At 41.1% G+C, this 16,541-nt stretch overlaps 1 protein-coding gene across 1 annotated transcript; it reads left to right on the top strand.

Moving 5' to 3' along the window:
* Nucleotides 1–14,597, top strand: LOC135475193 (alkaline phosphatase-like). The gene is made up of 9 exons (XM_064754995.1): nt 1–204; nt 2,367–2,544; nt 3,206–3,381; nt 4,046–4,156; nt 5,955–6,057; nt 8,653–8,784; nt 10,185–10,376; nt 11,664–11,792; nt 12,603–14,597. The coding sequence occupies exons 1-9, from the start codon at nt 4–6 to the stop codon at nt 13,001–13,003; spliced, it is 1,623 nt and encodes a 540-aa protein (XP_064611065.1). The 5' UTR covers nt 1–3; the 3' UTR covers nt 13,004–14,597.
* Nucleotides 14,598–16,541: the final 1,944 nt, after the last annotated feature.

Raw genomic sequence — 16,541 nt, forward strand, 5'->3', positions numbered from 1 at the left:
CAAATGGCGAATGCAGATTTACAGAAAATTTTGGACAGACAGAGCAACAACAACGTTGCCAAGAACGTGATCCTATTTGTAGGGGACGGAATGGGAGTGAGTACGGTGACTGCCGCACGGATCCTAAAGGGACAGAGGAAGGGGCAGAGTGGAGAGGAGGAAAAACTCTCCTTCGAGGACTTCCCGCATGTCGGTTTGTCTAAGGTGAGAGAGGCGGGAAATTCATATAATCCGAAATTACACTTCGCAGAGAGATCATGCATTCTGTCACTTAGTCTCGTGTCATTTGATAGAAAACTCATATTGCAATGACCCCTTTTGGGGAAAGTGAATTCGTAGAATTTTTCGCTTTTTCTTCTTCTTGGGGGCCTACACATAAAATAAGTCCTGTAACGTAGTTGGTGTTGACATATGCGTGCTTCCATACAGTTTACCGAGAATACCAGTATCAAAGTAGATCTTACATTCATTCCACTGATCTCTGCATATACTACGCGCGCTGTTAGCATAGAGGCCTGTATCGGTAGCTTTTCTGGCGGTATTATGGCGCATGCTCGCAGCGACTATTAGCCCTGAACCAATGAGACCGTATGTTCCAGCCCAACCAACTCTCCAGCTCTGGCTCCACAGCTTTAGGTCAAGCGGTTTATCAGGTATCTGGCGAAGGTCTGGTTTACATCGTGCACTCCAGTTACCTCCATACATACATCTGGTTGCTATTATAAATGCAAGATTCTCAAGTAAACATTGAAGATAAAACAGTTTAGCGAACGAAAAAAAAATATAGCCTACTCTTACCTTACACATTCTGGTGGCGTAGTGATCAGAGCGTCTGCCTCGTAAAGGGTATATTTAGATCCGGATTCAATCCAGAACCATATCAAAAACTTTGCCATGGGTAATCTTAGCACTACTTGGGCTAAGCAAAAGAAGAATAGGCCAAGTAGTGGTCGACCTGGTGTCGAGTATATGTGTCTCGGTGGGGCTAGGTGTTTGTTGCCTTGAACATGGCATTCCAGTGAGGCAGTCTTATGAGTACATCGGCATTAGGGCCGACTAGGGTCCACAGAGGCATTGTCGAGATATGACCGAAATAAAGCTTGTAGCCACGTTAAACATCAATTATACTGACAGACAGTTGATACGTTAATATTATTTGATAACACAAGTAATAAGTCAATGCAGTGAAGACAAGAGAAGGCATATTCGTTTGCTGTGTTTTTCACGTTTGTACCTTACCCCTTTCAATTCTTTTCGTTTTAGGGTGGTTGATGTTACTCAGCGGAAGTGAACTTTTTCACCGCTGCCGTTTTTCTTTCTTGGAGAACTATGAATTTAAATGTAAAAGTGTCGCGCACCTCTCCTCAAAAGTTCATCTGTTCAGAGTATTATCACCGAGGTATTTGACACCCGTGGAGTTGGATATGGGCCTGCATGTACCACATGATTCAAACTGAGTAGTTTCTTAAACGAAAAGACAACAAATGATAAAATACTTGTTATTAAGGAAGTTTGGCCGTAACAGAAAACGGCTACAGTCAATTTTTATTATGTACTCGGTAACTAGACATATAAATCACCATTTAATATTAAATTCTTACGAGGCCAAGGAATGTCATATTAGCGAAACCGGAAACGCGACCAGCACCAGTCATTAGTACCATGTCCGCTGCTTAACAAAAAGGTAAACAGGGATAGTGTGACGACACAGGGCAAACAGGGGTGTTGTCCATTTATAGAAATAACTAAGAATTAAGAATTTACAAGACTAAGCTGATAACATGGTTGCACTTCCGGTTTTCACGATGTGAGCTTTTTTTGTTTAATTTGAATTGCTATAACTCAATTATACAACATCAGAAAAATGAAAAGCTACGAATTTAAATTTTGGATGAGATACTTCATCGATATGTTCTTGTATTTTCGTTTTCACTATTCCTAGAGATTTCAACCCCCTGTCTCTTCACCTCATTCATATCGGTTAAGAGTCTACTTAGAGAAGACTATAAAGGCTCAATAATGACAGTACTTCCCAGCCTTGGACTATGTCAACTAATACCTACCAATACACACACATGGCACTAAACTTCAAAGCCTGTGGTACAATAAATCAGAAAAATGCACCAAAAAGCCAGAGTAATAAGATCGACAAAATTATGACTACAAAATAACTAGAATTACTTGACTACAAATGATATTTGTGCCCTGTATCCAAATGTGTCGGATAATTAGAAACCTTTAGTTAGAAGTCAGAAGTTCAACTTGTAACTTGAAACTAGAAGAGGTAAACTAATTCTTGAAGCGAATTCTACTTTGAAGCTTTATGTAACTTCTAACTAAAAGTCTGATGTTTTGTCTTGCTACAGACGTACAGCTTGGATTATCAGACTCCTGACTCTGCGGCGACGGCCACAGCCTTCCTGGGTGGGGTGAAGACAAAGAGTGGCGTGCTAGGCTATGATGGTCGGGTGAAGTACGGCTATTGTAACACAACGAGTCCCCAAGCAGAAGTGGACAGCATCGTGCAATGGTCCATAGCTGAAGGTAAGCTGATAGTCAACAACTACAGTACCGAGATCATGCAGTTAGCTTCGAAAGTATTTCCAACATTTGAGTAGTTCTCTTGTGACCTCTAATATACATGAAGTTAACATTACTGCATTTTTTTACCTAACCCTGTGTAATCTATGGTGCTAGTAATTTGCTACTATTAAAGCATTTGCATGAACAGTTAACATAAGACCGAAGTTGGCAAAAGACCGAATTTCACCTAGCTACGTGTGAACATTCATTAACTATCACACTGTTGTCAGGAGCTGCTTTCGTTTTACTCTCTTTGGTATAATCTTATTATATTGTATTCCTGCATAAATCGACAAATCTGGTGGACTAGTCATCTCCGAGGCCTGGTTCCCTTGCATTGTTTTCATATGGTTGAACGTAATGACTATACAGCATTTTGAGTAATTCTAGACCAGTGACACCTGATTCATTGCAGTTAACATCACTGCATCTTTTTACCTAATTCTGCTTCAGCCATGGCGGTAGGGATGTGTGTAAGTTACTTATATTTAAGAATAAAAATTTCAGTTACGTAAATTGACAAGAGGCCGAGTATCACGTTTTACATGTTGCCATTTGCCAACTGCGACATGTCGCTGCTTTAGTGTAACAATGCTATATTTATTGGTGTGTTGCGCTGTAGGAAAGTCCACAGGCCTAGTGACTACAACCCGGGTGACCCATGCCACCCCAGCGGCGGCCTACGCCCACAGCCCTGACAGGACCTGGGAGGGGGATCGCAGAACCATGCAGACCTCCCGTTCCCAAGGCTGCACGGACATTGCCTTCCAGCTCATCATGAATAACTCCGACATACAGGTATATACAGTTCATAGTCCCTATGCACATGGCATATAATTGTAAGACTAGTTATCATGAAGGGCGAGAAGGGGTCTCCGTGTCCGAGTGATTGGCGTATTAGCGTAGCACAAGTGCTTATTAGCCCATCGCCGGCTTCCTCCCACTATAACGCTGGCCGCCGACGTATAAGTGAACTATTCTTGAGTACGGCGTAAAACACAAATTAAATAAATAAACGAATATAGTGAATTATAGTATTAATAACGGTTTTGAATTAAATGGAATTGTCGACCAGGTAGATAAATAGGATGATATTATCTAAACTTTGCCTGAGCCTACTTGCACCTAATGGCTTTGCAAAGGCATAGTTCATCTACATTGTTTTTATGGGATTGTTTATTAAAGTTGGTGGCGACTTAGCATGTCGTGTAATTTTAAATCAGTGTCGTCTAATAATTTCCAGTTAACATCACTGCTTTACTTTCTATTCCGTAGCCAGACAGATTTTTATTTGTTGGCGTTCCTTTCCTTAGAATGATTCACGCCAAAACAAGGCCACAAAAGGAGTGAGAACACCTTAAGAATAGTAGGTGGACATACATATAAGAGGTAATCTAAAAACATGCAGAGGCTAACTCAGGTGATGCAGAATACCTATGCTGTGGTCGTTTACATTATATAGGTAATCATGGGAGGAGGTCGCCGCTTCTTCCTTCCAGCTAACGCCATTGACCCGCAGACTGGTCGACCTAACTTTGGCTACGGACGATTGGATGGGTTTAACTTGATACAGGTATGTGGGGCTGTGACGTGCTGATAAGTGGATGCGGAGACACTGGCGTGGGAGGGGGCGAATGAATGAATCGACAAATGAAGATAGCTTAACAAAAGTAGCGAAGTTCACAGGTGGTTCATTCTCGTTGCTTTTGACTTTATACTTCGATCTAGCCTGAGATAGCTCTGAGACGACGTTGGCAAAATTTTGTTCGGCCAGGGATGGTCCCAAATCAACGTCAGAGCGTGCTCCATTTAAAAATCTAGACTAATCTAAATCTAATCTAGTTACCTGCTCTTGTCAAATATGTCGAGGCAGTCAGTACAAAGGGTGGTTGTGAGCGTTACCAAGGAATCTCGTGCCCACATGACCGAAGAAATAACCGATCAACGTTGTCCTTGCGGTATATTGACAGACAAAAACATAAGGATCATAATTAAACGTCCGCAAACTTAAGGCGGCGGAGACATATTTGATGAGTATTTTTTTTTGTCTGCAACGCTACGGAAACTGCATCAGTGTGCTCTGACGCTGGTTTGGGGCCATCCTTGGCCGCACAAACTTTTCGCTAAACCTGATGTCAAAGCAATCTCGGGCTGCGATCACAGTATCACGCTTGTAAGTGTGACTCCATGACTCCATGTCACAGACAGCTAGCTGGACACGACGGACAACTAACTGCACACGACGTCCTATACATAGATACCATGTCACAGAGAACCAGCTACACACAACGCCCTACACATAGATACCATGCCACAGACAACCAGCTACACACAACGCCCTACACATAAATACCATGTCACAGACAACCAGCTACACACAACGCCCTACACCTAAATACCATGTCACAGACAACCAGCTACACACAACGCCCTACACATAAATACCATGTCACAGACAACCACCTACACACAACGCCCTACACATAAATACAATGTCACAAACAACCAGCAGCACACAAGCTCTAGACATAAATACCATGCCACAGACAACCAGCTACACACAACGCCCTACATATAAATACCATGTCACAGAGAACCAGCTACACACAACGCCCTACACATAAATACCATGTCACAGACAACCAGCTACACACAACGCCCTACACATAAATACCATGTCACAAACAACCAGCAGCACACAAGCTCTAGACATAAATACCATGTCACAGACAACCGCCTACACACAAAGCCCTACACATAAATACCATGTCACAGAGAACCAGCTACACACAACGCCCTACACATAGATACCATGCCACAGACAACCAGCTACACACAACGCCCTACACATAAATACCATGTGACAGACAACCGGCTACACACAACGCCCTACATATAAATACCATGTCACAGAAAGCCAGCTACACACAACGCCCTACACATAAATACCATGTCACAGACCACCAGCTACACAACGACCTACACATAAATACCATGTCACAGACAACCAGCTACTCACAACGCCCAACACATCAATACCATGTCAAAAACAACCAGCTGCACACAAAGCTTTACACATAAATACCATGTCACAGACAACCGCCTACACACAAAGCCCTACACATAAATACCATGTCACAGACAACCAGGTACACACAACGCCCTACCCATAAATACCGTGGAACGAAAAGAGAGTTCCAACTCGAAACTCTTCTTCTGACCTATCCCATAATTCTCAGCAACAAAGAAGATAATTACAAGACATTCAAAATCCGTTTTAAGTCCTTTGGTACGACTCGATGGAACTTCCACCAAGCGTTTATTAGATAACAGAAAACTTCAGTATGTCACTTGGTAAATTTGTTTTGCAGGAATGGATAGAAGACAAAGTTCGGCGACAAAAGAACCATAGCTACGTGTGGAATAAAGAACAACTCGATCAAGTGGACACTCAGAAAGTTGACTATCTGTTAGGTAAGTATTGAAGTATTAAGACGTACATCACAGGGAGTGAAACTAGAGCAGCGAAATTGTCACCATGAAACATGGCCTCTTGTCAGTTTAGCTCAGTTAGGGTTACCGCGGACAAAGCTCATTATGATATAATATTTGTTTGCAAGAGTAAATCCTACCAGGTTCCTGCATCACTACAAGTATTGCCGCAACATCAACGTATTCTGAAAAGACCAGTACTATGGGGAAACAATTTTAAAAACATCAATCCTTTCTCAAATAGAGGAGTATAGCCGTACCTTCCCGTCACACCCATATAGTACAAATTTAATGAATTTCAAAAATGCTTAAATCCCCATAAAACTCTTGTTTGAATGCGGGATTGAGAAGCTGTACCACCACACTTGTATCTACTCTCTTAACAAAGACACTACAAGAAGTACAGTCATTTTGGAAAAAGTACTGCTGTAAAAAAAAAATTTGCCGTTATTACTGTACGGGGATACAATTGTATAATCTCACACAGATTTAGTTAATAGAATTTAATCACTAATTGAACCGTTGTTTAATAAAACTGGTCTACGCAGTAAAGCCCTCTTCAGTTTCGCTACATACAAGGGTTATTTATTTATTTATTTGATTGGTGTTTTAAGCCGTACTCAAGAATATTTCACTTACACGACGGCGGCCAGCATTATGGTGGGAGAAAACCCACGACCATCCGCAGGTTGCTGACAGACATTCCCACTTACGGCCGGAGAGGAAGCCAGCTGGACTTGAACTCACAGCGACCGCATTGGTGAGAGGCTTCTGGTTCATGACGCTGCGCTAGCGCGCTAACCAACTTACATGGGTTATCATTCATGGGATGTTCCATTGAGGTTCTCATTAATAACATCTATGTGAAATTCGGGGAAACCATATATTGAGTGAGTGCTTGGGGTTTAACGTCGTACATTAGCATGGTGCCTTTGTGAACAGTTGCAATTAAAGCGCGACTGAGATACTTGTTTAATTGTTATTTGACATGGAACTCATTCACGGATTACGAATTTGAACTTTGATATGGAATTCATGCCTGGAATATTCATTGTCTGCCTGGCATCATTGAAAACCGATGACCGCTTCTCTCTTGTGTGTTACCGGCTTTATTTCTTATTTGTATAATTTCTTACATACCTTTGTTAGGGTTAAACGTTGTTTTGGAAATGGATCTTGCGATTATCGACTTGGAACGCCCTTTACGGACTACGAATGGTATATGAATGTCGGACTTGACGCTTATATTTAGCCACTTTTCAGTCATATGACGACGAAGGAATCCTTTCAGTGCCTTTAATGTGCTTCCTTGCTGCAGGACGGATTTCCACCGCTCTTTTATCTATGGCTGCTTCACTGAGACGCCTTACCGAAGGCAAGTAAGCTGCACCGCCCTAGCCATTATACTGATACGGGCCAACCAGTCGTTGCACTACCCCCTTCATGCTGAACGCCAAGCGAGGAAGTTACAACTTCATCTTTTAAGGTCTTAGGTGTGACTCGAGCCAGGATTGACCCTGGATCTACCGCTCTACCAACTGTGCTATGGGGGCCGGTAGCCATATATTGACAGTGTATTGGTATTCCGATGGATACCAATTGGTGTCCCATTTTTGGCTAACCTATACTTGTTCTCCTGTGATTACGACTATGTGCAGAAACTATTAAGGAGTAATCCTCACCGAACCCGATCTTTCTCATTCACTAAACGGTATATTGATGATCTGCTAGCTTTCTATATATATAGCAAAGGCTGTGAAAGAAAAATATCGACCTTAAAAGATTAAAAGGAAACCACAGACTCTCCAGATGGTAAATCTTATCTGGACCTATATTTGTACAAAGACCAAAACGGTTTCCTCTCTTGCAGACGTTACGACAGGAAAGGTAGTTTCAATTTTGACATTGTACATTATCCTTACTTGCACAGCAATATACCGAAGGGTCTTGTGTGTGCCGTGTACACATCTCGTCTTGGAGCATTTGTCAGGTCCTGTGGGTTACGTGACGATTTCAATCAACGTCACAAGTTATTACAGCGAAAAGTTGTGTTACTAGATTATTCCATCAAACAACTTTAAGTTATTTAAGTTTTACAATGAGCATAATTTTATTGTAAGTAAAAATGAGTGTCCAGAATCTCTGGTACTCTGCTTCATGATTGTGTCTAACTCCGTTTAACCAGGGGTTAGGGGTTGTATATTCATCGTGTTGAATTAGATAGCTACGTTGGATATATGAACAGTTGCAATCAAAGCGCAACTGAGATATATTTTTTACTTGTACAACTTGTACTCTAGCATGGTACACGATTTGAATACTGATTTCACTCAGTCGCTTAGAATATTCCTTGTCTTTGCAAGATTCCGTCGTACTTTCTTAGTTCTTTGGTAGCTTGAGTTAAAAACGTCGTTTTAGGAAGTGGCCTTGCGATTGTTAACCCGGAACCTCCATCTTGGTTGACGGCTGGTATACGAATATCTGTTTCGACGCATAGAATCAGAAGGATGTTCATACCATCAAAACCCCTTGAATTAAGTTCACAGCAAGTAAAATGTATTTTTCTCTTCCATACAGGTTTGTTCAAACAAAGTCACATGAGTTATGAGATAAGAAGGCCACCATCTGAACCGTCCATTGCGGACATGACAAGAAAGTCCCTGGAAATTCTCCAAAGAAATGAGAAAGGATACTTTCTTATGGTGGAAGGTAAAAAAAAAACTCATTCTTGTCTAACATATCTTAGAACTCTTTATAGATCTTTTTATTCAATTGCCCACAGATATCTACATGAAAGTCATAAGATTCCATTTCATCCGCATGTAAAATAAAATATCAATATACGGTCCATGAGTAGTATTACGCTAAAATTATTTGTTCATTAACTTACCCGAAATTAACTTAAAAGAATGAAGGTGTGCGCTTTTTGGGTGAGGTCTGTCAGCAACCTGCTGATGGTCGTGACTTTCCCCCAGGCTCTGCCAGGTTTCCTCCCATCCTAATTCTGGCCGCCGTCGGATAAGTGAAATATTCTTGAGTACGGCGTAAAAATAAATAAAATAAATAAATCAAATAAATAAATAAATTTAGGACCCTCTGGTGAAACACTTAATTACCTCCTGATGCAAACTGTGCCTTTGTATATTGACTGCCAAGTTAGTAATACGATCGCTTTTACAATGATGGGGCCTCCGTGGCTCAGTTGGTTAGCGCGCTAGCGCAGAGTAATGACCCAGGAGCCTCTCACCAATGCGGTCGCTGTGAGTTCAAGTCCAGCTCATGCTGGCTTCCTCTCCGGTCGTAAGTGTCTGCCAGCAACCTGCGGATGGTCCTGGGTTTCCCCCGGACTGTGCCCGGTTTCATCCCACCATAATGCTGGCCACCGTATAAGTGAAATATTCTTGAGTACGGCGTAAAACACCAATCAAATAAATAAATAAATAAATTTTACAATGATATTCAAATAATGCAACTTTACACAAGGCGATGCAATAGTTTTGAGATAAAGACGTCAGGTACAGGCTGGATGCCCCGTCCTTGTTTTTACTCTATGTGTCCCGGGTGACTGACATGCGTTCAGTTTGTTAGTGAAAACTCCACTTAGTACTGAAAGGAATGAGCTCAGTTTTTGGTGCAACAGTACAACGCATGCTAACACCGAGATCGTTGAAGATCGCCTGTCTTCCAAGAACATGGTTTGCCAATGTGTACGCCAGACACAGAACAGTTCTTCGGTGGCTTGGAAAGGTCGGTGGTATGTTCTGGCCATTACCGTTTCCTCCATGCCTTGTAACAAAGGAAGAAATCTTATCGAGGCATTGAACAAAAAACAAACGAGGAAACCTATCCCTGCTTTGAATTTAAAGTAGCTTTGAAAACTTTGATTTGTCCAACATGTATCTCTGTGGTACGGCTTACCCAATTGTAGTTCGGTCATATTTAGACTACTGCCGTAATAAAGCATTACACACTATGCTACCGCAGCTGTCGTTCATTGGGACACTTCAGAGAGAAATACGTTTGAATCACCTGGTCTGTACAACATTTTTGTCACCTTGACATGAGTTTTCATTTCTTACTTCAAATGAGATGACCAATATATTTTTCAGGAGGTCGTATTGATCATGGTCACCATGCCAACTTGGCGAAGAGAGCTTTAACTGACACCCTAGCCTTCGATGAAGCCGTTGAAGTCGCAAAATCAATGACCAACCAATCAGATACACTTATTGTCGTGACCGCCGACCACTCTCATACTATGGTTATATCCGGCTACGCAAGTAAAGGCAATCCTATTCTCGGTAAGTCTACAGATGCCATGTGTGAGAATACCGTCGTGTTTGATGACTTGCTAACCATTATTGAAATTTACCTCTAGCTAAGCTTAACAATTATGCTGTAGTATGTTATATCACCTGACGAGAAGCCAACACCTCACAAAATAAAGAACAAAATGTTCAAGTTTTGTGATGGAATTTAAAATGGCCAACGATTTTGGTCAGTACAACTAAATGACTGGGTCCCACACGGGTTCACCGAACACCGACCGAAAATGAGACGAGTGTGAACAGACCACCAGGCAGCCCCTTAGTCCAAGGTGGCTATTTCAACTCTGGTTGTGTTGAGCTGGGGGAGGTTTATAGCCACATGCGTGTCATCTGTGACTCTTGTGTCTTAGCTCTCCAGCACAGTATATTCCAATGGTAATGGCACACCAGCCACGAAATCACGATACGGTCATCGCTGAAGCAGTACCCATTTTAACTTCACCACAGTTATGGGGCTTGACAAAGTTGTCGTTCTTGGATGACACATGTATGCGTGTCAGACCTGATAAGACCTGATGACCGATTTGTTTTTTAAACGGTTTGCTTTGAAGTGAATTTGGGTCTGGCGTGCCATTACCGAGTGAGATATACTCGGTAATTCAACGACTGCATCTAGGACATTTTTCAATGAATCTATGAATATCATTGCTAGTCATGGGGAGACAAATATATGACAATTATATGCGGGCACAAACCAATGACTTTTCACTGGCCACTGTTCTGTGTATGTCCTTCCGCACACGTGCTAACCACAGATTGAATGAAAACCGCGCTGTTCAGTGAAAGAAAGTACCCGGATAGAGAGAGTGGGGCTTACTCGGAATGACTAAGTGAAAGAGAAGATAACTCTCAGTGATTAAAAACTCTAAAACGTACACCGTTGGAAAAGACGTATCTAAATGAAAAAGGGTTATCAATTATTGTTAACACATAATATTTTGACTCTGGATAAGTACTGTTAATTTTATTCTGTCTTCGTTTCAGATTTCTTCCCCATTTATCTAACATCTATATTTCCATACATAAAATAAATAGATTGATGTGAAATCGTAAACTAGTGAGAGAAGTCAAAAGAAACTTACATTTCTGATTTATGAGTTTGGTCACATCGATTCTGTATTTTAGTGATGGCTTATCTCGTGTTCTATATGATACCCTAGACCAGTGACTCTCATCGTATGCAGCTGTTTGACCCTCGTTTAGCTATTTTATATATTTGTTTACAAATATATCACGCACGCCTTGTTATTGTTTTCTCAGGCCTGGTGGACCGACAAAATGTTGCGCCAGCCATAGATGGTCTTCCTTATACCACGCTGCTTTACGGTAACGGTCCGGGTTATTCCATCACAAACTCCACCCGGCGAAACCTTACCGGAATTGACACGTGTAAGTTTCTTATTTATACCTATTTAAGGTCAATGTGGGAATAATATCCACGTCCTTGCATCATCACTCGAACACCAAGTATCTTTTTTATATGCTGCTTTCATCGTCCTATTATAGGTTTTCTTTGTTTTATTGGCTAATCCATTGACATGAGATGTGACACACAAAAAAGCATTAAACTTAGCTACATGTATTAAGAACAAGGCGAAGACTTATCTTTAACCATAAAGGAGGGCCTAGTAAATTGTACCTGCTGACACAGTACTTGGTCATTTTCACTTCAGTCAATGATTTAATATAACTTTTTTTTTCAATTTTAAGTGAATAAAAGAAACACCGTGAACAAAAATCTACAAATGAAATACACCACTTGTTTTACGAGTTTCAAATATTTCAAAACGATATGGATACGAACCAGTAGGAAATTTTATCTGTGGGCATGTATATGAGACCCGGCCGTGTTCTTGAAAACAAGTTAACGTCTTCATTCAAAGGAGCAATTTGTTTAGGAAAAAGGCTGAAAAACTACGTACCGCTACCAAAATTATGAGATAATTCGCTGCACCACCTTCAGTGAAGATTATGTATCTGGTTAATGTTACTTGCAAAACTCTGAAAATGACACGCATTCATTCGTTTGACTATTGCATGCTTAATTCTTGTTAAGGGCCTTACATGTGTCTGTTGCAGGCCTAATTCTTAAGGGCCTTGCATACTGTCTGTTGCAGGCCTAATTCTTGTTAAGGCCCTTACATGTTGTCTGTTGCATGTCTAATTCTTGTTAAGGGCCTTACATGCTGTCTGTTGCAGTCGGGAATTCCTTTCGACAAGAGACGGCTGTTCCTATGGACTCGGAGACTCACTCGGCTGAGGATGTGGCAGTGTATGCCCGGGGGCCTATGTCACACCTGTTCACCGGGGTACACGAACAGAACATTATCGCCACCGCTATGGCATATGCTTCGTGTGTCGGAGCCGACAAACGCCACTGTGAAAGTAGATTAACCGAGACATCAGCATCGCCTACCGTGCCGTTTCGAACGCCTAACGCCCCATCCTCTTCTCTGGATGAATCAGAGACAACTACGGACACAAATCTCTTCAGCACAATAAAAGTTTTGGAAGGCTATCCAGCCAGCGCTGCTCCTTCATTACAATTCATGCCCGTTTGGACACTACTCTTAACGAGTTGCTTAGTTTATAATTTGTAAATAGCTATTATTTTTCACAATATATAACTACATGTATATTTATCTTATAGTGCCATCATTAAACATGTCAAATTTTACCACAATGCTGAATTATGCGATATTTACATTTCAAAATCACAAATATTTAAGAAGAATACGATCGGTAGTCTTATCTAGTGTTATCTAGTCGCATATCATTTATAATTTTAAAAAAAATTGTAAACTTTGTCTTCTTTAAATGTCTCTGCTGTTTGATTGGTAGGTTATCACCATACGTTAAATACTGTATTCAACTCATAGGGTGTTATGACCGGAATCGGTTGATATCAGGTACCCACACTGATATGATCACAAAGGCCACGAAAGTGTAAACAATTTAGACAAATAAACACATTCATGGCGTTTCGAGTCCACTACACGTCAGGGCCCAGTTTCACAAAACGGCGTACGACATGGCGTATCATAAATTTGGCGTAGCATGTTTTGTACCTCAATACTACTATACCATTGTCCTTTACGTGCGATTATCGTACATTTACCTCTTTGCGAAACTGGGCCCAGCTAATAACGACAATGGTCGATATGTTATGAGCAAAAAGGTTTACCCCTAGTTTATCCCTAGTTTCCATGCAAATTCTTGCTGACATCGTTACAAAGAGTGACATCATCTTTAGCATAGAGTTTTTAAAAAACGAGAACCTCGTGTCACCAGTATGCAATCCTTTTATAGTTGCATTCTTTCTGGATTGACCTCTGTGGATACTTGACTGTCTGAGTGTTCTCGGTAAGCAGGACATTTTGTGTTTATTTTACTGACGTCTATGCCAATGCCATATCATTGTTGTCATAGGAGTGAGATTTTATGAATATATCATAAAAACCTGGTGCAGACCACCACGTCTTGCGATGTACCTTATCTTTGGAAGTTGTGCGAGAAGCATTTTTCGATACCTACCTACCTACCTCAATACCAAAGGGCTAGTATTCTGGCTGAGGCGATCCAATTTTGACACGAATGATACAGGTTTTCCTGGGGCACAATATTTTGATTTCGAAAAAATTTTCTTAATTTTGATATATTTATTCATTTCATCTGTTTAAGGCTATACTAGGTCCTCTGTGACCGAGTGATTAGCGTGTTAGTGCAGGGAAATGACTCTGGAGGCCCTCACCAATGCGGTCGGTCTTAAAAGAAAAGACAATAAACAATATAATCTGATTTAACTATGTATAGGTTTAAAAAGAGACCTATTCGGTGCCATATAGCTTGGTAACTATATAAATCAACCTCTAATAAGGAATTCTTACGACGGCATGAGATACACCATGTTACAGCAACCGGAATTACAATGTTGCGTCACTCATGCCCCGCGTATATACGGTTAAAGGTCAAAATGGGGTTCAGGTGACCCAAACGGAAACACGCGTTTAGACGTTATAAATAACTGACGCCTAACGGGATTTAACTGAAAACATGGCGGTGCTTTGGATTGTCCCAATGTGCGTGAATTTGGTTACGTTGAACTCAATTGTGTAACATCACAAAAGTAAAAAGTTATGCTGTAAACACTTCCTGTGAGATAATTTATCGATGCATATGTAAATCTTGCCTAATATTATCTTTTCTTCTATATGAATGCTAGACTTCACAAACGATCCGAGTGGTACCGTCGATCGTTCACCGTCACCAAAGCCCCAAGGACAGTGAATGTGGGGAAAATCTATTTGCACTGTTCATAGGCGGGATTTGAACCTGCACCTGGTGTGTCTGCGGTTGTACCTTACTTTTTGAGCCCTATACCCTACTACATCTGTTAATAATAATCCACAATTTGTATTGATATTGGGTGTAAAAACTGACAGAAAAGAAACACCGTGTAAATATAATAATTCGTCTCACAGTGTTTATGACAAGAACAAGCACAAACAATGGTGTGAATGGACGATGGTACCGAAGACCGTAACATTAGTACCTGGATTAAAGGAGCTGCCTTCATCGAGATGGCCAGTGGGGTATTTTATGCTGTCATCTTGCTGTTACTGCTAATATGTTGTCTCCTAAAATCCATATGTGTTAAATTTTGAAATGCACAACCTCGCATTTAATTAGGTGATTTAGCGAATCCTTGGAAATAGGGAGACTTATTTTCTTACTTTTAGTTGTAGATTTCAAATGCTCTACAGCAAGCTAAAAGCAGGATACAGCAATGTGAAGTGGGACCAATATGCTTGTGTACGTTAAAGGGTTTGTAAACGAGTGTAAATGCTAAGATTACAAAAGTGCTCCATATGGCCGTAGACTTCATTCTACTTTGATCTGGAAACCCAAAAGGGAGACCCCAGCTGGTTTTTAACCTGGGCTGATTATTGTTAACGCCTTACTCACGGTTTTTTCACTTACCTGTAGGCCTACAGAGCCTGCCAAAACGGAGCCAAAAGCGTTGTCGCCCAGTTTTGTCACCAAATCCGCACATGCTGTGAGAACTGGGAAATCTACAAATTTCCCAATTACAAGAAGTTTTGAAGCCGCTCCTCGTGCACTATTAGCACCATTTACCACTTAAGCATGACACGCTCTCATTTTACATATCTTGTCTTCCCCAAGAAGTACTTCAACAGAAGATTAATCGATATTCTCCTTTATTTTAATTTTGAACCACACGCTCCTTCATTTGATACATCGTATGTGGGAAGGTCTGTCAGCAACCTGTGGACTGTCTTGGGTCTACCCCGGGCTCTGCCTGGTGTCCTCCCACCATAATGCTGGCCGCCCTCGTATAAGTGAAATATTCTTGAGTAGGGTTCCTGACAGAGTTGTATTATCGGATTGAAAACATTAAATAACTTTATTTTATGAATGGATCCAAAAGTACGGATGATCAATTTTGTTATCCTATATTTCAACTACAACCTCAAACATAGTTTGCGTCATGTTAGTAACTCTTTGCCATCAGTTTAAAAAGAACTCTTGCTGTGAGTTCAAGTCCAGCCCAGGCTGGCTTCCTCTTCGGCCGTACGTGGGAAGGTCTTTCAGCAACCTGCGGATGGTAGTGGGTTTCCATGGGATCTGCCCAGTTTCCTCCCACCATAATGCTGGCCGCCGTCGTATAAGTGAAATAATAAATAAATACACAGGAACTCCCTTTTCCGAATCCTGCGGTAGTTCATGCGCCACCTTAACATTAGAAATAGATAAATTAGTCGATCTGAATCGGCCACGGCTTTTAAGTGTCAGGAGGTGTGTTAGGTATCAGTCGAAAGTTGCTGGTTTTACTCCGAGCACTCCGGTTTCATCCACCCAAAAAATATGACCGTTGTCATAGAATTGAAAAATTCTTATAAATGTAGATTGCAAAAAATATTCATAATTAATGAGTCTTTCTTAAATATTTCAAGGATCCGTCCTCTCGTAAGTTAAACTGTCACATATTTCGGTTATCACAGTTTTACTTGAGTTCCGCATTGCCAAACACGTATGACTTATGTAGAGCTAAGGTCAAACAGAATGACTCAGCAGAATCCCTGAGGTGGTTATGAAGCTTCCCTTGTTAAGGGAAAA

This window comes from Liolophura sinensis, chromosome 9, assembly GCF_032854445.1.
Source record: "Liolophura sinensis isolate JHLJ2023 chromosome 9, CUHK_Ljap_v2, whole genome shotgun sequence".
Taxonomy (NCBI): Eukaryota; Metazoa; Mollusca; class Polyplacophora; order Chitonida; family Chitonidae; genus Liolophura; species Liolophura sinensis.

What these genes read in the sequence shown, in the direction of transcription:
- LOC135475193 (XM_064754995.1), top strand. Translation starts at nt 4, where the DNA reads ATGGCGAATGCAGATTTACAGAAAATTTTGGACAGACAGAGCAACAAC. An exon ending in GCAATGGTCCATAGCTGAAG is followed by an intron (nt 2,545 to 3,205) that starts GTAAGCTGATAG and finishes GTTGCGCTGTAG; the next exon opens with GAAAGTCCACAGGCCTAGTG. An exon ending in CCTTACCGGAATTGACACGT is followed by an intron (nt 11,793 to 12,602) that starts GTAAGTTTCTTA and finishes TGTCTGTTGCAG; the next exon opens with TCGGGAATTCCTTTCGACAA.